The sequence below is a fragment of the Capricornis sumatraensis genome, chromosome 17 (assembly GCF_032405125.1).
Source record: "Capricornis sumatraensis isolate serow.1 chromosome 17, serow.2, whole genome shotgun sequence".
Taxonomy (NCBI): Eukaryota; Metazoa; Chordata; class Mammalia; order Artiodactyla; family Bovidae; genus Capricornis; species Capricornis sumatraensis.
The window spans coordinates 70,042,243-70,064,833 of NC_091085.1; the positions used below are offsets into that span (position 1 = coordinate 70,042,243).

Here is a 22,591-nt window from a genome sequence, read left to right on the forward strand (position 1 = left end):
GGTCTTGGGGTTTGGCACTGGAAGAATCAGGAAACAGCAGGTCTTGGTGGGGGCACGGGGGAAGATAAACTTGCAATACCAAAGCGAAAAAACAGTCAAGGTTCCCAAAGCAAGAGACATGAGAGCTCTTATTCTTTTATTAAAAAAAAATTTTTTTTATTTTCTTGGCTGCACAGCATGGCATGTGGGATCTTAGTTCTCTGACCAGGGATTGAACCTGTACCCCTCACATTGGAAGTCAGAGTCTTAACCACTGGACTGTAGGGAAATCCTAGTGAGCTCTTAAGTCATGAAATCATACAAAGGACACACGTTTCCTTTTTCTCTCCCATTTTACACCCTTCCCCCTCTGTCTCTAAAGCAACAGGAATAGCCCAACCGCTCCCAGGATCCTTTTCCACTTGAATCCTACCTGAGCGGTTCCCTACCTGGGGAGTCCTCGCTACTTGAGTCATATCTTCGGTCAACAATCCAATCTTTAGAGACACAAACGTGAGCAACAGACTTAATAGAGTAGCTCATTCCTTTCTTCTACTCCAGCTGGGGTGTCACTCTTTCCTCTGAGGTCCTAGAACTTCCTGGGGCTCCCTGGAGCCAGAGCCCTCCACCCAGACATTGATCACAGCTGCAAATCCTCAAATGAGAGAGGGGATCCCCCTTTAATTTCTCACTTCCCCATTTCCACCAGATCTTTCTGGCTCTAGCCTCCAAAGGGATAAGCCTTAAGTTCCAACTCTTATGGACACATTCAGACGCGGTCTGTTCACTCGTCCTCTCTCAGATTCCTCCAGAACTGAGAGGGACATGTGGGTTCCCCCTGGGGCTCCTGAAAAATAAAAGGAACTCTGCCCCCGAGCCCCAGAGATGAGGGAGATTTACTGCTGAGACCTCCTGTAATCCAACGGTTTGAGGAAGAACGGAAGGAGCAGGAATGAAGCATCCTTGGGGGATATATCCATTTAGCACTAAAATATCTGATGGAGCAAGGGCTGGGGTTGGTGCATCTCAGGCCCAGCAAGCATCCTACACAAAAAGGCCCCGGAACATAACTGATGCCAAACGCATGAAGCTGAGCTTCTCCCAGGCAGTAGGGGTGTGGGAGAAAGTGCATAGGCTCTGGAAGGAAGAGTCTGGATGGCCTCCCTCAGTTCCGCACCCACAGTCTGTGCGACTCTCCAGAATTCAGCCACCTTCCCCAGTCTCTGCTTTCTCTTGTGAGAAATTAGGACAGGGATGACTTCTTTTCATTTATCATCCTGTCAAACTGAATATGAAAGGTTAGATGGAGGAGAAAATTATTAACAGAAGTTGTCATTGACCCAATCACAGTACTCTTGGAACCTTGTGGACATTTGCCAGGCTGGTGATGAGATTTTTCCACTGAGCTTACTGAGGTCTACCTGCCATACCATGAACTGCACACATTTTAAGTGTATGGTTTGAGACATTTTAAATGCATTTGATCATATGAAACAGTAGCAGTGGAATCTTTTTCATTTAGAACTTGACACTAGGGATTTTCCTGGTGGTCCAGGGGCTAAGCCTCTGAGCTCCAAGTGTAGGGGTCTGGGGTTCAATCCCTAGTCAGGGAACTAGATCCCATGTGCTGCAACTAAGACCTGGTGCAGTCAAATAAATAAATAAATTTTTTTTTTTTTAAAAAAAGAAGACACTGGCAGTTGTGTTGTTGGAAGCAACATCAACCTAGGGAAGTACACACACACAGACACACATACGGGGTCACCATCTAAAGGCAATCTAAATTTAAAAAATTTTAAAAATTGAACATCCAATGCAGCCAAAAATAAATCAAATTTAAAGGCAATGAAACTGCTAGTTGAAAAATAGCCATGGGGGCATCCCTGGTGACTCAGTGCTAAAGGATCCACCTGCCTACCCAGGAGACATGGGTTGGATCCCTGATCCAGGAAAATTCCACCTGCCTCAGAGCAACTAAGCGCTCGAGCCACAACTGCTGAGCCTGTGCTCTAGAGCCCGGGAGCCAAAACTTACTGAATCCCTGTGCCACCACTACTGAAGCCTGAGGGCCCTACAGCCCGTGGTCCACAACAAGAGAAGCCCCCCGCATGAGAAGCCTGCGCACGGCAACCGGAGAGTAGCCCCTGCTCGCTGCAACTAGAGAAAGCCCAGGTGCGGCAATGAAGATCCAGTGAGCCGGAAATCAACAGGTACTTAGAAAAGAAAAACGGTCAGGATTCTTTGCTGGGGAAGTCAGCTTCTCCCACCCCATCCTCAGCCCTGGTTCCCAGCAGGAATTCAGAATTGGGGAGGCTCTCCAGATGAAAGTCTGCCAACACAGCCCATCTTTCTCATTATCCACATTCTCTGGCCCCGCCCCCTCCCCCAACGAAGCAAATGAGTAATTCCAGGGTACTTACCATTTTCAGTTAGTCCTGAGGTCACCTGCCACGACAGAAGAGAGAACACTGTGGGTATCAGACCATGCTGTGTACTGTCGATGTGGGTCTTTGATCCTATAGGGGACTTAAGAAAAATAGGTGGGGAAACTGTCCAGTCAAAGGTCCCAAAAGATAGTGTAGAAGACAACACTGGTGAAAAAGGGACACGCTTTTCTGGCACCATGGATCTTTCAAGTCCATACTGGTCCGCCCATTGCAAAATTCTTACTTCACTGAGGAAACATTTCTGATGAGGAAAGGTCCCTGCGTGATCTCTGAACCCATGCTGCCTGTGTGAATGGCCTAGGGCACCCTGGTGGCTCAGACGGTAAAGAATGTGCCACAGTGCAGGAGACCCGGATTCCATTCCTGAGTTGGGAAGATCCCCTGGAGAAGAGAATGGCCACCCACTCCAGTATTCTTGGCTGGAGAATTCCACAGACAGAGGAGCCTGGTGGGCTAAAGTCCACGGGGTGGCAAAAGAGTCAGACACGACTGACTGACTAACACCTTCCCTTTCTTTTCTGGAATCATGGGTCATAGATGAGAGACTCAATGCTCCTCGTTAAGGAAATTGTAAATCCCACCTCTAATGCACACGCTCGGATTTTCCTACGTGAATTCAAATGAATTCGAAACGAAAGAAAGAAACCAAAAAAGCAGCACTCTTATCTCAGACAAAGATGGGTGAACTTGGACTTCCCTGGTGGTCCAGGGGTAAAGAATCCACCTGCTAATACAGGGGATGCGGGTTTGCTCCCTGATCTGGGAAGATCCCACATGCCCAGGAGCAACTAAGCCCGTGCGCCACAGCTACTGAGCCTGTGCGTCCTAGAGCCTGTGTTCTGCAACAAGAGAAGCCACCGCCGTGGAAAGCCTGCACACCGCAGTGAAGAGGAGCCGCTGTTTGCCACAATGAGAGAGCCCTGCGCAGCAACCAAGACCCGCTGCAGCCAGATGTTAAGTTTATCAATGAATTAAAAATGGTTGAGCTTACCTTGGTGTTAGACGGGCTCTCTTCCTCTGCCCTGCACATGGGCACCTCCTTCACCAGGCCCTCGGGGGGAGCTGGAAGGGCACAGAGCGAGTGTCAGTCTTTGGTGACGCTGCTCAGGAATCACCTAGAGAGGTCTGCTTGATGTGGACCCCGGGCGAGAGTCTATGGCCGCGATTGGTTAATAAGCAAGCACTGAGAATTAGGGGCCACCCTCCTTGGTGGGCGAAGAAAGGCAAAGGAGAGGAATAGGAAAGAAATGAGAAGCAGGGTGTTCAGGCTAACAACAAAGCCAAATCCTGGGTTCTTATCTATCACTGTCCTGGGGGATGAAGCTCACATGAGTTACAGAGCTTGTGGTCATAATATTAAATACACTAAAATATCTCCCTGATTTTTTTTTCTAAAAAACAAGTCTTAACAATTAAAAAAATTTTTTTATTTATCTTTTTGTTGCAGTGGGTCTTTATTACTGCACAAGGGCTTTCTCTCTAGTTGTGGCGAGCAGGGGCTACTCTCTAATTTTGGTGTGAGGGCTTCTCGTTGCTGTGGCTTCTCTTGTTGCAGAGCGCAGACTGTAGGCACATGGGCTCAGCAGTTGCGGCTTGAGGGCTCTAGAGCTCAGGCTCAGTAGCTGTGGAGAACAGGCTTAGCTGCCCCATGGCGTGTGGGACCTTCCCAGATCAGGGATGGAACCCGTGTCCCCTGCATTGGCAGGTGGATTCTTTACCACTAAGTCACCAGGGAAGCTCTCTCCCTGATTTTTATATGGTTGGGGCCAGAGGCTCAGGAGTGACCCTAGCACTGGTAGATATCAACCTGCATTGTCTACACGGAGTCTCAGACTCTGTGGACTGACCAGGAGCATGTGGCTTCTGATGGGCATTCACACTCACGTCAGTGCCAAAGTTGGCTTTAAATGCACCTATAGCTTCCCTGGCTTCCCTGGTGGCTCAGACGGTAAAGAATCTGCCCACAGTGTGGGAGACCAGGTTCATTCGATCCCTGGGTTGGGAAGATCCCTGGAGAAAGGAATGGCAAAACACTCCAGTATTCTTGCTGGAAGAATTCCGCAGACAGAGGAGCCTGGCAGGCTACGGTCCACGGGGTCACTAAGAGTCAGACATGACTGAGTGACTCAGCTTTCACTTTCACAGCTGTCCTGGGTTCTGGGACCACTGAGGCCCCTTCTGATGATGGGCAGTGTCTGTGGCCTCTGTGCCCCAATGCCCAGACTGTCTTGCCCTAAGACGAATGACCCCATGGTTGAGTGATAAGTGAAAGTCAGTGGTTTAGCTTCTTGGCCACACGCTTGGATTCACATGTTGGCTCTTCCACATAGGAGCTCCTGAGCATGGGTCAATCATCTCTGCGCCTGTTTCTCTCTCTGAGAAGTGGGGATAGTGGGTCATTGCCCAGGCACAGTGGGGAGGGTTAAGTATTCGGTGCTGATGGCACTTTTTGGGAAATGTGACACTGGCAATTGTGATGTGTAAGTGGGACGTATCTACGGGGGAAACGTATTTTTTAAAAATTTGATTATTTGGCTGCTCTGGGTCTTAGTTGCGGCATGCCAGGGGTGAAACCTGGGTTCACTGCATTGGGAGCACGGAGTCTTAGTCGCTGGATTACCAGGGAAGTCCTGGGAAACACGTATTTTTAACTGTACACATTGCCCACACATTCACAATCACTTCACACAGATCCTCCCCACATACACACTTCTAAACCCCCATGTATGCAGACCCACACCCCCTCAAAGGAACACAGCTATTCCCAGAGGGGGCAGAGCTAGGCCATAGTTCTTTACTTGGGGATTCGGTCCTTACCCCAGGGCTTCAGTCCTCATCCCCAGCAGGAAATTGGAAACGGTAACTTTCCAGACCTAAGACCAGCAAGAAAGCCCCACCTCCCTTTTCCTCATTGAGTGAGTAATTCTAAAACACATACCCTTTTCACTGGTTCTTGAGACCACCTGCAGATACAAATAGAAAAGAAGATACTATGAGGGTAAGATCAGGCTTTTTTTTTTTTAGGAGTTTGAATTTCCTTTCCTCACCTGCACACATCTTTTGTTCTCTTGGTGAATCTAGAAAACCAAATGGGAAATAGCAGTTGACTCAAGGGCACCCAAGAGCAAAAGGGGCCAAACCTACTCACGCCAAAAGGTACTGACTGGCTTTTCCTAGAGAACGTGTCCCTAAAGTCCGTTTTGTTTGGCAATCACAGAATCCTTATCCAAGGAGGAGAAATGCCTGCTGGTGGAAATGCTTGCTACAGTAGGGCAGGTGCTGCCATTTTTGGATGCCCTCTTTTTACTTGATTTTACTGATATGTGCTTGACTGCATCAGGCCTTAGTTATAACACTCAGGGTCTTTTGTCCCAGGGCACTGGACTCTCCATTTGTGGCACACAGGCTTAGTTGCTCTGCGGCTTGTAGGATCTTAGTTCCCCAGTCAGGGATTGAACCTGCAGCCCCTGCATTGAAAGGCAGATTCTTAACCACTGGACCACCAGGGAAATCCCTTGAATACCCCTTTGTATCAGGTGTCAGTGGTTAGCGATCCATGAGGGGCACTCTCCCCATCACGGAAACTGTGTAAACCATCGATAATCTTCACTATCAGATTTTCACGGGTGAATTCAACTGAACATGAAATAAACCAACAAAGCAACATATCCATCTCAGACAAAGACAAGCGGCCTTACCTCGGCGTTAGATAGGGTTTCTTCCTCTGCTCTGTCATGAGGGAGCTCCTCCAAAAGGTCCTCAGGGGAGTCTGGCAGGTGGGGGTGGGGGGACACAGAGTGACTGTCAGTCATTGGTGGTGTTGCTCAGGAATTGCTCGGTGAGGTTTTCTTGCCTTGGGCAAGGAGATAGGCTGCGTGGATGTGGTGGGTAAAACAAGCATGACTCAGCTGCTGCCGGGCCATCTGCCTTGGTGGACAAGGGAAGGCAAAGGAGAGGAGCAGAAAAGAAGTGAGACAGAGCCCTTGGCTTTTCAGCTGAAGGCAACCTATATCATTGTGAAATATTCAGTCTACAAATGGTACTAAACTCCATGTTATGATTCAATGAGAGACCCATCACTCACCCTGCCCATTTTGAAGTCCAGCTAAATTGCTTTTTTTTTTTTTAATTTATGTGGACTGGTTTTAAAGTCTGTTTGAAGCCTATTGAATTTGTTACAATATTGCTTTTGTTTTACATTTTGTTTTTATTGGGCTGTGAGGCATGTGGGATCTTCGCTCCTAGAGCAGGGATGGAACTCACACCTCCTGCACTGGAAGGCGAAGTCTCAACCTCTGGACTCCCAGGCAAGTGCCCGCTGCTCTATTTTTAACATCTGCCAAAACCACGCCGGCCTCCATGAATTCATATAGGCTGCTACCACATTGATCATCTGTTGTTTAGAATTTTGTAGGTGATTACAAGCACACTTTTATTGGGGGACTGGATTGAATTCCAGACAAAACAATCTATTTTATTCATTCGACTAACATTTCATCATAAATATAATCAATTATAGAAGTTTTGAAACTACAGATATCCTGCTGTTTAACCACGACTGGACTTCCCTGGTGGTCCAGTGGATAAGACTCTGTGCTCTCAATGCAGGGGGTCCAGGTTTGATCCCTGGTCAGGGAACTAGATCCCACATGCTGCAACTAAGAGCTGGCACAGCCAAATGAAAAATAAAACAACCCTTCTCCCCAAAAAAACCTGTCCTTAAATACTAACATCCATTAATTAAAAAAAAAAAACCTGATTGCACAGTTTCACGGAGAGACCTACTTCTGCTAATATTCAGCCATCAGCTAACATTCAAACATTAATATCCAGACATGGTTGACTATTACATGTAAACAAACCTGAGTTGTAAACACACCTTTACTTTTCTGGTCATGGCACAAATAACTTGGCAAACTTAAATTTTCATACATGGAAAAAAAGGAATATAGCTTAATATTTTTATAGTTTTCTCTTACACACAGTATACTAAATAAACTTCTATCATTATTCTGCAGTCTATTTAAAGACTGAATTTCTAAAGTACCTTCAATTGACTGGTTTGTGGGGTGCACCCTGGGGTGTGGCAGGATGCCCACTTTTCTGACCCACTGCTGGGGGTGAGGGGCGTATCTTCTTAACTGAGGATCAAGTTTCCTTTTTGTCTCCATCAGGCCAGATTCTAGGAAATGCATTTATAACAAAGACAGCTGTTGGCATATTGATGGCAGAAGAGCACAGGGAAGTCAGTGATAGATTATTCACAGTTTAAACCTTTGATCCCCTTATCCGACCAGCTGCCTAGCAGAGCCTCCTAAATCAAAGTTGGGCTTTAAGAAGATCTTGCAGTTTGGGGTGCACTTAAAACACTCAAGGGAGAGATTTTGTGGATAAAATACCTTTAATTTTTTCTTTTGGCCTCACCATGTGGCATGTGGGATCTTAGTCCCCTGACCAGGGATCGAACCCACGCCCCTGCATTGAAAGCACAGAGTCTTAACCACTGGACCACCATGAAGTCCACCAGATACCTTTATTTAGATGAGGCAGCATAGGAAGGCAGCACAATATAAACTGAGAACATGGGCACTGGTTCAAATCCCTCTAGAAGCAGCATGAACCCAGGAAGATGATGGACTGACTTCTCCCCACAGTTCTCTGCACTGTTCTTAAATAGAACCTATAATATCGTGGTATGAGGCTTAAAACAGTTAAATACAAGGAAAAATTAAGAAAGAGCACTTCAGAAGTCCTCTTTAAGCGCTTGCTCAATAAATGTGCAGAAGAAAAAGCTAGAAACTGGGTAGGCTTGCCTCCAGAGAGAGGACTTGGATGGCTATAGGACAGGTAAGGGTGGGTGTTTACTTTTCATCCTGTGCATGGGAGGGGTGCTTTTGAGGCTCATGGAGAATGTATCTCAATGTTTCCCATGAGTCCCTGTGTCAGCCCTGTGGAGGGGACAGTGCAGCGGCTGTAGCCCATGTCGTGTTGTTGTTATTTAGTCGTTGTGTCCGACTCTTTGTGACTCCGCGGGCTCTAGCCCGCCAGTTCTGTCTATGGGATTTCCCAGGCAAGAGTACTGGTGTGGGTTGCTAGTTCACAGCATTGAAATTTGGAGATTTTAAGTGCCTCGTCCAGAGTCACATGATGTATGATGCAACTGAGACAGGAACGTAGTTGGTTCCTTGAGGACAGAGATCCCTGAATTCCTAAGACTTCCCGATGATGCCTTATTCACGAACCAAGGGCTCCTCTCTCCCTTTTTCAAAATATCCTGCCCCAGGGTTTCTGCAAGGAGAGAGTTGATACCCCAGAGGAGGTCTTGAGCCAAAATAATGGCTCAAACCCTGACCCAGCCCCCCACCTCTAGGACTTAATCCCTGACCCCAAACATGACAGATTTCTCCGAAGGAAGCCCCTCTGAAGGACCAGGGGAAGCACAACCATGTGTTCATCCTCCCCCAGCGTCTTCACACTGTCAGCTGTCTCACGCTGAGCTTTCCCGATGACCAGGTGACCACCCCACGTGACCAGCGGTCTGTTTGACCCCTAAGCTGGCTCAGAACTTAGGACATTCCAAACCAACTGTCACATGATGGCTCTGCCAAGATTTAACTCCCCTTCCATGGACCAGCCTTGGATGAGCAAGGAGTTCATACAAATTTAACTGGGAAAGTAGCCATCTAGGCTGGTACCCTGGGAATTTAATGAATTAAGTCTGTGACCCTCAGTGTCTTACTGACTTAAAAAAATATTAAGTATATTAAGATATTAAGTATACGGCTTGATGACTTCTTGTATATATAAATGTGTCTATGAAAAGTGAAAGTGAACGTCTCTCAGTCGTGTCTGACTCTTTGTGATCCCATGGACTATATCGTCCATGGAATTCCCTAGGCTAGAATACTGGAGTGGTAGCCTTTCCCTTCTCTAGGGAACCTTCCCAACCTAGGGGTTGCACCTAGGTCTCCCAAATTGCAGGAAGATTCTTTACCAGTTGAGCCACAAAGGAAGCCCAAGAATACTGGAGTGGGTAGCCTATCCCTTCTCCAGGGGATCTTCCTGACCCAGCAATTGAACCAGGGTCTCCTGCATTGCAGGCAGGTTTTTTACCAACTGAGCTATCATGGAGGCCCCAACGTGTGTATGGCCAACATCCAAATCAATATACAGGACTTCTGAAAGACGTCGACAGGATGGTTTTCACCATTTTCCAGTCAGTAACCCCCCCAGTAGGAACCCACCATTCTGACTATGATCACCATATTTTAGATTTCTCTGCTTTCGACGTCAAATAAATGGAAACACAAGTCTGCACTCGTTTGTGTTTGGCTGAATACTATGTCTGAATAGTCTTTGAATTCATTGAGGTTGTTATGAGAAGCAAGAGTTCATTTTGAATTGCTGGCTCAGTATCTAACATGCTACGAATAAGCAAACCAAGTTTACCTCCTCTGTGTCTTACGTACTATAACCCATGTCATTTTCCATGGTGGTTACTCAGAATGATTCTGCAATGAATGATTTTGTACAGGCCTCCAGGTGAACATAAGCATGTCTGCTTCATGTATCTAAGGGAGAGAAGTTAGTCCAAAGATAAATAAATAAAAGCATACTGTATGAGTCCACTTACATGAAATGCCCAGATTAGGCAAGTCTGTAGACATGGAACATAGTGTGTTTCGTGGTGTACTAGAGGTAGGGGGAGAGGAGAAGGTTTGTTTCCTGTTGATTGAAAGTAAGTGTTTAGTGACAGGTTCCAAATGGTTTACTGGTTGTAGGAGTTAGTTCCTGAGTCTCAACACAAACTTTTAAAGATCACTTATACAAAAGAGAAGGTTCTTTTATACAGACCACCCCCACCCCACCAGGGTGACATTGTTCTGTGAAGTAGAACTGTGACTTGCGTCATCAAACAAACAAAAAAAAAGAGGTGATTTTCAAAGTGCTTGAAGTAGATGTACTCAAACTGATGGAGAGTAAAATTTGTGAAGTTGATAGTTTTAAAATTAGAATGTCGATGAAGCTAAATTTCACCCTGTCCCAGGACACAGGAGCATAAGCATGTTTCTGTTTGTGAAAAATGCACACTTGATTAACAACAAAAAGGGACAGATGGTACAGAACACAGCTGCTTCCTTGCAGTGAATGTAGGTGAAAATATACATTTGCAGCTGTACTTTAGATATAATATATAACTTTCTTGGAGGCCAGTCTCTTATCATTATTTGGCACTCCACTTTTTTTTTTTAACATCATTGAGTGGCCTGTGGGATCTTAGTTCCCTGGCCAGGGATTGCACCTGGGCCCCCTACATTGGGAGCACAGAGTTTTAACCATTGGATCACCAGGAAAGCCCCTTGACATTCAACTGCTGCTGGGGTTTTTTGAAAATGTAATCCCAACTGCCCAAGTAAGAAAAAAAAAAAAAGGTCTAAAAGAACATGAAGGTCATGGGTGGATTTCCTGTTTCAGGTCAACATGTGCTGAAATGAATTAAGGACAGGAGAGGGCGGAGGTGAGAGTAAAGCTGGCTGGGTCCCACCTCAGCTGAAAGGACAGGTCAACAACTGAAACAGACATATCCTGTGCTAAAAATAGTTGGATAAGATATTTCTTATTCAACTCAGGGTTTTGAAGGTCTACCACATAGGGATCCTTTGGGATGAAAATCACAGCCACCTGACTCGACAAATAAATGAAAGAAAAAAATTAAAGAAAGAAGACTTCCTTGCTAGTCCAGTGATTAAGACTGTGTTTCCAAAGCAGGGAGTGTGGGTTCGATCCCTGGTCATGGAACTAAGATTCCATGGTGCAACCAGAAAATAAAATTTTTTTAAAAAAAGAAAGAAATGTATCAGCTTAAGTGACTGCAAAGTCTAGCTTAGTTGTCTGGAGCTAGATGCTAATGCCATCCGACTTCATTTTCATCTCTATAGTCATCACAGACCTCCTTTCTTCTGTGTTGGTTTTGTCAACTGAAGAAAAAAAATATCCACAACCTAAAAGTTGAGAGTTATGTTTCATTCAGTGGGAATATTTAGGACTTCAAGCCCTGGAGACAGCATCTCAAGTAATCCTGAGAGAACTGCTCTGAGGAGGTGAGGGAAGGAGTCAGGTTATATAGAAGTTTTACAACAAAGGGCAGGTAGTCCAAACATCGAGAGATGATTATTAATTAAAGAAAACCAGATACCCCAAGTTAAGGAATTCTGTGTTTTTCTAGGTATGGAAAGATGGAAGAGTCTGGGGTCACTGAAATCATTCCTTTCATATGCATGTCAGCTATCCTGGGCCAGTATACAGTGTTGCTCACATCCCCGGCTCCCTGGGGGTTCACCATAGGGAGTGGCTGCAGCCCAATAGCTGTCAGATCTCAGGGATTCTTCTCCCTCCCCCAGTGCCCTTAGGGCTCACGAACTCACGCCGGAGGGCTGCAGTCGCTCGTGACTGTGACATCCTTGCTTACTGATATGCCAGGAAAGATTCCATTTCTCAGTTTCATCTTCTTGGCAAATAGTAAAAGATTCCAAACTATACCTGAGTCAAGGTGTAGCTCTGCCATTTACTCTGTGCAGCATTGGGCCAAACACTTAACTAAGCTGTTTCCTCATTTATTCAGCCAACATTCCTAGAACATAATATGCTACCCTTCCAGACTCTGGGACAACAGTGAGCAATGACAAACCTCTGCCCCTATAAACCTTACATCCTAGGAGGGTGGCAGGTACTCAAAGCGAACTAAAAATTGTCACTTGCCTTCTGTGTTTACACGGATGAGTTCATGAGTCACATGAGCAGTCAGTGACTTTCAACACACCCTGAAAGGAGTTCAGGGCAGAGGTCAGGAATGAGGCACTTTGTGCTCTGGGAAAAACTGGTCTTCAGATAGTTAAATATTTTTTAGGATACTTTATGAGCCCAAATCCTTGAATCTTCCTAAATCTATAAAAGCACTAACATCATTAATAGAGACACCAGCTCCTTCTGACTAGCAGTAAACCTCTGCCAAAATGTGTGCTTGACTGCATGGATCCCTCTTCGTTAAAGTCTTATAACTGAGCTGGACCCTGTGAGGCCTTCCCAGGACAGGCCTTCCCCATATCCTCTGCTTTAGCTCCTAAGGCTTTGACTGCGTGGATCACAATAAACTGTGGAAAATTCTGAAAGAGATGGGAATACCAGACCACCTGACTTGCCTCTTGAGAAACCTATATGCAGGTCAGGAAGCAACAGTTAGAACTGGACATGGAACAACAGACTGGTTCCAAATCGGGAAAGGAGTATGTCAAGGCTGTACATTGTCACCCTGCTTATTTAACTTATATGCAGAGTATATCATGAGAAATGCTGGGCTGGATGAAACACAAGCTGAAATCAAGACTGCCGGGAGAAATATCAATAACCTCAGATATGCAGATGACACCATCCTATGGCAGAAAGTGAAGAAGAACTAAAGCACCCTTGATGAAAGTGAAAGAGGAGAGAGAAAAATTTGGCTTAAAGTTCAACATTCAGAAAACGAAGATCATGGCATCTGGTCCCATCACTTCATGGCAAATAGATGGGGAAACAGTGGAAACAGTGGCTGACTTTATTTTGGGGGGCTCCAAAATCACTGCAGATGGTGATTGCAGCCATGAAATTAAAAGATGCTTACTCCTTAGAAGGAAAGTTATGACCAACTTAGACAGCATATTAAAAAGCAGAGACATTACTTTGTCAATAAAGGTCCATCTAGTCAAGGCTATGGTTTTTCCAGTGGTCATGTATGGATGAGAGAGTTGGACTATAAAGAAAGCTGAGCGATGAAGAATTGATGCTTTTGAACTGTGGTGTTAGAGAAGATTCTTGAGAGTCCCTTGGACTGCAAGGAGATCCAACCAGTTCATCCTAAAGGAAATCAGTCCAGGGTGTTCATTGGAAGGACTGATGTTGAAGCTGAAACTCCAATATTTTGGCCACCTGATGTGAAGAGCTGACTCTTTGGAAAAGACCCTGATGTTAGGAAAGATTGATGGCAGGAGAAGAAGGGGACGACGGAGGATGAGATGATTGGATGGCATCACTGACTCAATGAACATGGGTTTGGGTGGACTCCGGGAGTTGCTGATGGACAGGGAGGCTTGGCGTGCTGCCCTTTATGGAGTCACAAAGAGTTGGACACGACTGAGCCACTAAACTGAACTGAAAGTACTTAGATAATAGTATTTGATGCACACTTCCAGAATTGCACACATTTGTTTTAAGGATGTGAAAACTCCCCCACCAAATGGAAAATGTTAACTTCTTGATGATCATAAGCACATAGCCCCAGGCCTCCTGGAGACTAAGGACTGATACAGTTAACCCCTGTAACACTACCCTGTTCCCTCACAATCAGCCAATCAGAGAACTATGCATGAGCTGATCACATACCCGTGACCCCCCTCTCCCCGCCTCCACCTCAAGCTGGCTTTTAAAAATGCTTTGCTGAACCCCTTGTGGGTAGCGAGGGGCTTTTTAGGGTATAAGACATGTGTCTCCTTAAATAGCCCTGCAGTAAGCCTTTCTCTGCTCCAAACTCTTGACGCTTCGGTTTGTTTGGCCTCATTGTGCCCTTGGGCACACGAACTTGCACTAACAATCACATTTATACCGACTTGCCCCCTGCCATTTCAGAGGAGTTCTTCAGAGATATCTAAGAGTCTGTCTCCTGGGCTATAGTCCTTCAGTTCAGTTCAGTTCAGTTCAGTTCACTCACTCAGTCGTGTCCGACTCTTTGCAACCCAATGAATCACAGCACGCCAGGCCTCCCTGTCCATCACCAATTCCTGGAGTTCACTCAGACTCATGTCCATCGAGTCGGTGATGCCATCCAGCCATCTCATCCTCTGTCGTCCCCTTCTCCTCCTGCCCCCAATCCCTCCCAACATCAGGGTCTTTTCCAATGAGTCAACTCTTCGCATGAGATGGCCAAAGTATTGGTTTTGCCCCCAAATAAAACTTAACTCACAACTGTAACATTGTGCACTTTTTTAGTCAAAATAACAAAATGTAGGTTAAATGTATAGGTAAACAGGAAGGGGTTATGAGGGGATGAGAGAGGTTAGAGTAGGGAGTATATATAGAGAAGGAGTGGGAAGGTTAGCGTTTCAGAAAACCATGTCCAGGTAAAAACTCCCAGAGAAGGTGGCATTTGTAAAATAGGAATAGTGTCTTTTCTTTTTCAGGCCTGTGGTGAAGATTTAATAAGAAAATACATGGATTCGTAAAACACCTTCCAGAGGTCCAAAACGGACCTAAGAAACCTCCATACAAGGGGGCGCACCTGGAACTCAAAGGAAGGGGGAACGTTGGTCAGGACGGAACTGTGATGGAGGTGGACATTGCCTTGACGGAACGGTGATCTCCTGAAAATTGGGCCGGGTGGAAACGTTAGTCCTGGAGGAACGTGGATCCCCGAGGAACCTTACTGAGGGCTAAACTCTGGCCGGGGAGTACAGTTACCCGGGCAATGACGCTCTCCCGGTGCGATAGAAGGTGGTAGGCGGGAGGAGACGGGACGGGGCTTCCGGCGGAAGTGACTAGCTTTCCACCGACTGTCAGGGAAGATGCTGCGTTCAGTGTGGCAGTGGCTTTGCCTCGGACTGTACAGCCTCCTGCTGGGACAGGCGGAGGCCCCGACACCCGTGGAGCCGCCAGAGCGGAGCCGGCCGTATGCGGTGCTGCGTGGGCAGAACCTGGGTGAGTGGCCGCGGGCCGGCGGTCTGGTCTGTGCTTTCGCCGCTCCGGGCAGCCGGAGCCTGGCACGCGCGGTGTGGACGGTGTGGGCAGTGTGAGGGCAGCGGGTGCTGGTGCAAGCCCTCTCCGAAGGCCTGGGGCTGAGCGGAAGGTTTGGTCCACTGTGGGCTTGATAGGTGCAGGTTGCATGAATGCCCTGGATAACCCAGGTCACACTCTGGCTCCCCTCCTCTGTGACTGTGTGCGCCCGAGCTAGGCAACACGGCGCAGAATATACCTCACCCCTCGGCTTTCCTAACAGGACTAGTAGTCATAGTCCATAATGATCACTGACATTTGTTGACCGTTTCCTATGTACCGTGTTGTACTAGGCACGTTATATACACGATTTTATTTGAGCCTCACAGTAACTTAACGAGAAAGGTACGGTTTACAGATAAGGAAAGTGAAACTCAAAGAGGTGAGGTTATTTGCCCAAGTTTACACGGCCAGCCAGGTGGACAGACTTCTCTGGCCGCCCAGTAGTTAAAACTCTGCTCTTCCACTGCAAAGGGCAGGAGTTCCAAAAGTAAATAAAGGAAGTGGTGGAGGCCAGTAGGAGAACCTTAGTTTTCTGGGGCTTGAAACATCCTTTTGGGAGGCTGTCATCAAAATGCACACACACATATATACATATAGATGTACGTGACTTTGGAAGGGGCCCTGGAGCTCAAAGGTTGGCAAACTTTAAAAAGTCTTTTGTGCTGAACTTCATTGGTAGGTCTGTATATCTACCACGCTGCCATGTGGTACTGTTTCTGGATTACCTTGACTCTCCATGAGTTCATTGTCATGTATCGACCACTTTGTACCCAAGTACCTTGTACTTGCTCCATGGTTTCCATACATCATCCTGCTTAATACTTTAGAACAGGATTTCTCATCCTGATGCTGCTGACATGTTGGACCAGATGATTCTGTTTGAGGGGTAAGGGCAGTGGCGGGGTGGTGGGGTGGTGGACATACTATTCTGAGCACACACTGAGCACTCTGAGATATTTAGCAGCATCCCCAGCCTTTACCAACTAGATGCCAGGAGGACACCCCACTCTCAGTTCAGAGAATCAAAATGTATCCTGACACTTGCCAAATATCCACTGGAGGCAAAATCCCCATGGTTGAGAATCCACTGCTGTTGTGTAGAACAGTACTATTCAAGGAGTGGTGGCAGAGCCCTGTGACGTCTGCAGACTCTTTGTTATCTGCAAAGAGATGTCTTAGAGCACTTGAGATTATTTAGAAATTTAAGTGTGACATTGTTGCAACATCCAAGCAACTCAAAACCACTTCTAGCTCTGTAAATGGGAATGCTTTCTAGGTAGTGGGAGCTGCTAGTCAGTCATGCCCAGTAGGGCTAGGTAGTGGCACTGGGACAGACAAGTTACAAAAACTAGTCCTTTACCACAGATTGTGAGAAACACTCCCCTGGACAGTTCTATGCAGTGGGAATTTGTATCTCCATTTTTACAGAAGAGGAAACAGACAGAGATTGTGTAACTTCTGTAAAGTCACGTAGCCTGTAAGTGTAGATGGGAACCCAGACAATCTAAACCCCAAACCATGTGTTCTTGACTGCTGTGCTGTGTTGCCTGTCTTGGTGATAATAACGGCTTTCATTTATCATGTGCTTATTATCTGTCTGGCACTGTGTTAAGCGCTTTTCATGTAAAATATGAAAAAATTTTTGAGATCTAAAATGCAATTTGTTTTGAGTAAGACACAATTGACAGTAAAAAAAAAATCATGATGTGGAGGTGCTTTTAAATTTTCTAGTATTTTGGTTGGTTGACAAACAAATACACAGAAGTATTCAAAATAAGAGTTGGGACTGCCAGGAATATTGTAGAAAAAACATTCACATTCAGTGGAAAGCTGGACCAGATGTCCTTTGAGAGCCTTCCAAGGCTAAGATTTTAGAATTCTTTCAGAATATGTTGGCCACTTTTAATATTATGTTTAAAACAATAGATTCCATGTGACAGTGTTAACTCAAGCTAAAAAACAAACAAAAACAGAGCAGTATTAGAATAGTTCCAAAACAGTACAAAAACATTTCACTTGAAATTCGCTGTTTAAATGACATTCATCTTTAGCCCTCAGGAAACTCACTCTTGTGAGATGGGTTTCATTTGCCCCATGTTACAGAGTAGAAATGAGGCTTGAAAAGGGGAAGTGACCATAAGGAAGGCCCTAAGTAGCCTTAAGGGCTTCCCAGGTGGCTCAGTGGTAAAGAATCCACCTGCTAATGCAACAGAGGTGGGTTCGATCCCTGGGTCAGGAAGATCCCCTTGGGATGGAAATGCCAACCCACCCCAGTATTCTTCCCTGGGAAATGCCGTGGAAAGATGAACCTGGTGGGCTACAGTCCATGGCGTCACAGAAGAGTCAGACACGACTTAGCGACTAAACAATGCCACCACCAAGTGGTCTTTAAGTTCTCCCAGGTCCTGGGAAATGAAGAGTGGCAGGTTTATCCAGGCCCATAAGGTTAGCTATCCCAACAGATTATTGTGTACCTGACAACTTGGGGTTTAAGCTCTTCTTTTTTCTTTTTTAAAGAAGACTTACATTCTCCAATTCTGGTCCCCTGCATTCCTGCTGGGAGGTTTGGTTTTGTTGAGCCTTTTCAAAAACAGGTTGGGGGGGGGGGGCAGGGAAACATTGGTTTAAATGGAATAAGACAACTTTAGGTCCAATTAAAAACAGAGCCTTAGAAACTCGTGGAATGCAGAACTTCGAAAATGAGGGCAGGTATTTAGGTAATGAGGGCTATTTTGAGATAGGTTTTGTTTAACAGAGACCCTTAAACTTCCCTCTGGCCTCTTGCAGTTTCCGTTTTGGTCACCTTCTTCATCCTCCCTCCCTCCCTCTCCAGTGAAAGGTGATCTCTCTACATGGCCAGTTTTTAAATAATAGCTCAGTTCAGTGAGTGTGTGGGTGGGGTAGATAAGATACGCTCAAATTACTCATTTAAATAAAACTTCGGTCAAATCTTGTTGGTTTTGTTCAGAGGAACAGTAACCAGTCTGGAGACCAAGCATGATTAGGCCCCAGGTAGAGCCCAGGTTACTTACCAACACATACACGTACATTTACTTGTTAAGGTAACTTCAGTTTGAGCTTCCCCCAAGGTTTCTGGGATACACACACAAAGAGGGCTGCACATCACTTCCGGCAGGTTGCTAGTTAGGTTAAATCCCACCTCCTTATATCTAGTCTTGCACTGCGGGGGCAGGGTGGGGGGGTGGGGGGTGGGGTAACAACAATAGGTTCCATTACTCACCTAAGCAACTTAGAAAATTTTGATGTGAAATTCACTCAGAAACATAATAGATTTATGAAGTTGTTTCATTGCTTCTTTGACCAGAAAGCCCTTGTCAAGACGCCCCAAGAGACTGAAGCACATTATTCTTATTGAATCTCCAGTCTTTATGAATGGCTTTAAAAACATAGTTGGGCTCCCTGCTTCTGTTCTTGTCCCCCTATAATGGGGTCGTTCTCCACGCAGCAGCCAGAGGGATCTTTTTTCTAAGTCAGATCATGTCCCTTTTTGCCCATTAGCCTCTCTTTAAGCTTCCTAGTCGACACGGCCCTGCGTGAGCTGGCTCTTCGCTTTCTCCCCGGCTTCATTCCCCGCCTTTCTTGCTTTGCTCCCTCCTCCCAGCCCAATTTTCAGGGGATCACCATTCTGTCCAGGCAATGTCCACCTCCATCACAGTCTGTCATGGCTGGTTCCCCCACACCCGGCACGGTGCCTGGTACCAAGTGGCATTGGGCACGTCGCTGTCAGCGGACGACTTGGAGAACTTGAGCTGCCCTTGGGTGGTAACTGTTTTCCTTTTGTAGTGTTGATGGGAACCATCTTCAGCCTCCTGCTGGTGACCGTGATCCTCATGGCATTCTGCGTCTACAAGCCCATTCGGCGCCGGTGACAGCCGAGCAAGCAAGTTCTTCCACGAGCATCTGGGAATGGAATAAGTTGTGTTGCACGCGGGTCAGTGGAGAAGCTGGAATCAGAATGTTACTGTTTGGAAATGATCTTTGGTCTGGACAGTTGGTAAATTCTGAACAATTTAGAGAAAACATCTAGCCGTTGTCTTATCCTAATGCTGGAAGGCAAGCACTGGGCCCTGAGTCTGCTTCTCAGTGTTTCTTCTTATATCTGGCTGTGCTTGTTGAGAGTAAGACCTGAAGTTCCGGGGCTCAGCGTAAAGATGGAGTGCTCACGAGAAAGAAAGCATAACTTTGTGAGTGGTGAAAAAACCACCCTGGATAGGAAAATTTGTTTGAAACTGTTAAGGAAGACTTGACCTGTTGACATTCCCTACTTAAGAATCATTTGGTCACAATGGGATAAGAATAACAAATGTTTTTAATTATCCAGAGGTGGCCTCGATGCCCCATTTGCAAAGCAGTGTCCGCCGTGGGGAACATAAGCGGTACCCCCCCGCCCCACTTCTCACGCTGCATAGAGCTCTGTGCTCAGATGCCTCCATTGAAGTCAGGGTCTCCAGGTAGGCCTGTGACCACCGGCACCCTTGGGCTGGGAGGCTCTGGGGGCGACCGGAAGTATAGCAGTTGGCCCATCTCAAACACGTTGACTTCCTTGTCCTGCACTTAAGTCTTCCCAGCCCGTGGCCTGGAAGTCAGGGCAGCTTTCTGATTCTCAGCAGGCGCTCTTTTCCGCCCTGGGTGGGGAGGGTGCGGGGCGCAGCAGATGTGCGTATTCACTGTCAAGGCCAAGGGGCAAGTAGGTGAGTGTTTACACAATTTAATTTCAGCTTTGAAAATGCTGCTATTCATTTGCACTGTTGGTGAACTGGAACATCCCCCCGTGGAAATACTTTCATTCTTAACAGTATTTATTTTAAGGGTGCTAGGCTTATCTGTGTTACTTAAATTAAAACGCTTATCTTGTTTTGTGCTCCATTCTAGCACAGCACTGATTTTTTTTTTTAAACCTGAACTAAATGTGAAGTAACTGAAGTGGGATACTATAACTGACCTAACGATTTTGTGTGTAACCCTGGACTGAGCCACTGACATGTCCACTGTTCTGTGCTTCTGAGCAAAATGCCCATTAAAACTAAAGTAAAATCTTAAGTGATGTTTTATCCTAGTCATTATTTCACAAGCATTTAAAATGCAGGTGTGTGTGTGTTGGAATCTGATTTAATCTCTTAAGGAGGCACTGTGAAGTAGAGCTCCAAGCTACTCAGAAAACTGAGCCCTAAGTAATCTCTCAAGCTGGGTCAGGGGCCAGAAGACCTGGATTCCTGTTCCGGCTCCAGTTACAAACAGGCTTGACTTCTCTTAGAGCCTCAGTTTTCTTATCTATAAAACAGTGATATACACACTTTATCTTTCTTTATTCTAGTGAGGATCAGGTGATGTGAAAACTAACATAGACGAAAGTGGGATCACCACTGCTGGCCTGTGACTGGAGGGCGGAGTGGTGGGGATTCTGAGCGGCAGGGACAGAGTCAGATCACAGGAGCCCACATCCCCACATCATCTGGGATGCTATGTTTTGTTATCTGCCTAAACACTTATTGCCATTTTTAGATTTTATTTTTTTTTATTTTTTATTTTTTCATTTTTAGCATTTTAAAAGGAAACAGTAAAAACTTATCAGACTCATAAACCTTGTGCCCTGCCTTTTGCCCAGTAATCACCAGCCAGGTAAACCAATCATATTTGGTTTTCTGAGACAAACTGGCCATAGTCATTCTATGGAAAACCCAGCCTGCATCTTCATCCCAGTGTTACCATCTGTTCAGTATGAGAGAGTAGTAAAAGTGAAAGAAAATATCAATTCTGGAAGCAAGAGAGAAATAAACTGAAAACTTTTATGCCCAGCTGCTGTTTTCAAGTGGAATTATTCTCCTGGCCTTCTGCTTCAGGGGTGCAGGGGGCAGGGGTCAAACCCTAGGTTCCCTAAGCTGAACTGTACTCAGGTTACTTGCCACACACACACCCCCCCCCCGCCCCCAGCAAACACATTATACTAACATACACAAAAATGGGTTATTTTAGCAAATACTGATCTTAACTTCCTCTAAAGTTGAGACTAAGAAGTTTGCAGGTTGTTGCTTGGATTATAGGGGCTTGGAGTCTTATTAGTCGATTACACATTTTTCCCTTGCAGGATCTCAATCGTAAATCCACACTCATTTCTAGACATGGGTCTCAGTTCAGTTCAGTTGCTCAGTCGTGTCCGACTCTGAGACCCCCATGAACTGCAGCATGCCAGGCCTCCCTGTCCATCACTAACTCCTGGAGCTTACTCAAACTCATGTCCACCGAGTCGGTGATGCCATCCAACTATCTCATCTTCTGTCATCCCCTTCTCCAGCCTTCAATCTTTCCCAGCATCAGGGTCTTTTCCAAGGAGTCAGTTCTTCGCATCAGGTGGCCAAAGTATTGGAGTTTCAGCTTCAGCATCAGTCCTTCCAATGAATATTCAAGACTGATTTCCTTTAGGTTGGACTGGTCTGATCTCCTTGCTGTCCAAGGGACTCCCAAGAGTATTCTCCAGCACCACGATTCAAAAGCATCAATTCCTTGGCACTCAGCTTTCTTTATAGTCCAACTCTCACATCCATACATGACTACTGGAAAAACCATAGCTTTGACTAGATGGACCTTTGTTGGTAAAGTAATATCACTGCTTTTTAATATGCTGTCTAGATTGGTCATAACTTTTCTTCCAAGGAGCAAGCATCTTTTAATTTCATGGCTGCAGTCACCATCTGCAGTGATTATGGAGCCCAAGAAAAGAAAGTCTGTCACTGTTTCCATTGTTTTTCCATCTATTTGCCATGAAGTGATGGGACCAGATGCCATGATCTTAGTTTTCTGAACGTTGAGTTTTAAGCCAACTTTTTCACTCTCCTCTTTCACTTTCATCAAGAGGCTCTTTAGTTCTTTGCTTTCTGCCGTAAGTGTGGTGTCATCTGCATATCTAAGGTTATTGAAATTTCTCCCGGCAGTCTTGATTCCTGCTTGTGCTTCATCCAGTCCAACATTTCTCATGATGTACGCTGCATATAAGTTAAATAAGCAGGGTGACAATGTACAGCCTTGACGTACTCCTTTCCCGATTTGGAACCAGTCTGTTGTTCCATGTCCTGTTCTAACTGTTGCTTCCTGACCTGCATACAGATTCCTCAGGAGGCAGGTAGGATGGTCTGGTATTCCCATCTCTTTAAGAATTTTCCAGTTTGTTGTGATCCACAGTCAGAGGCTTTGATGTAGTCAATAAAGCAGAAATAGATGTTTTTCTGGAACTCTCTTGCTTTTTCCATGATCCAGCGGATGTTGGCAATTTGATCTCTGGTTCCTCTGCTTTTTCTAAATCCAGTTTGAACATCTGGAAGTTCACGGTTCACTTACTATTGAAG

General features: G+C 45.8%; 1 protein-coding gene and 1 non-coding gene across 2 annotated transcripts; both read left to right on the forward strand.

The window, feature by feature from the left end:
• Window positions 1-6,991: 6,991 nt before the first annotated feature.
• On the forward strand, window positions 6,992-7,064 carry TRNAE-CUC (transfer RNA glutamic acid (anticodon CUC)). Its single transcript has one exon. It is a non-coding gene; the product is annotated as a tRNA-Glu (tRNA).
• A 7,955-nt stretch (window positions 7,065-15,019) lies between these two features.
• On the forward strand, window positions 15,020-20,214 carry C17H12orf76 (chromosome 17 C12orf76 homolog). Its single transcript, XM_068989623.1, has 2 exons — window positions 15,020-15,152; window positions 19,035-20,214. Exons 1-2 carry the CDS (start codon window positions 15,020-15,022, stop codon window positions 19,118-19,120), a joined length of 219 nt encoding a protein of 72 aa, XP_068845724.1. The 3' UTR covers window positions 19,121-20,214.
• Window positions 20,215-22,591: the final 2,377 nt, after the last annotated feature.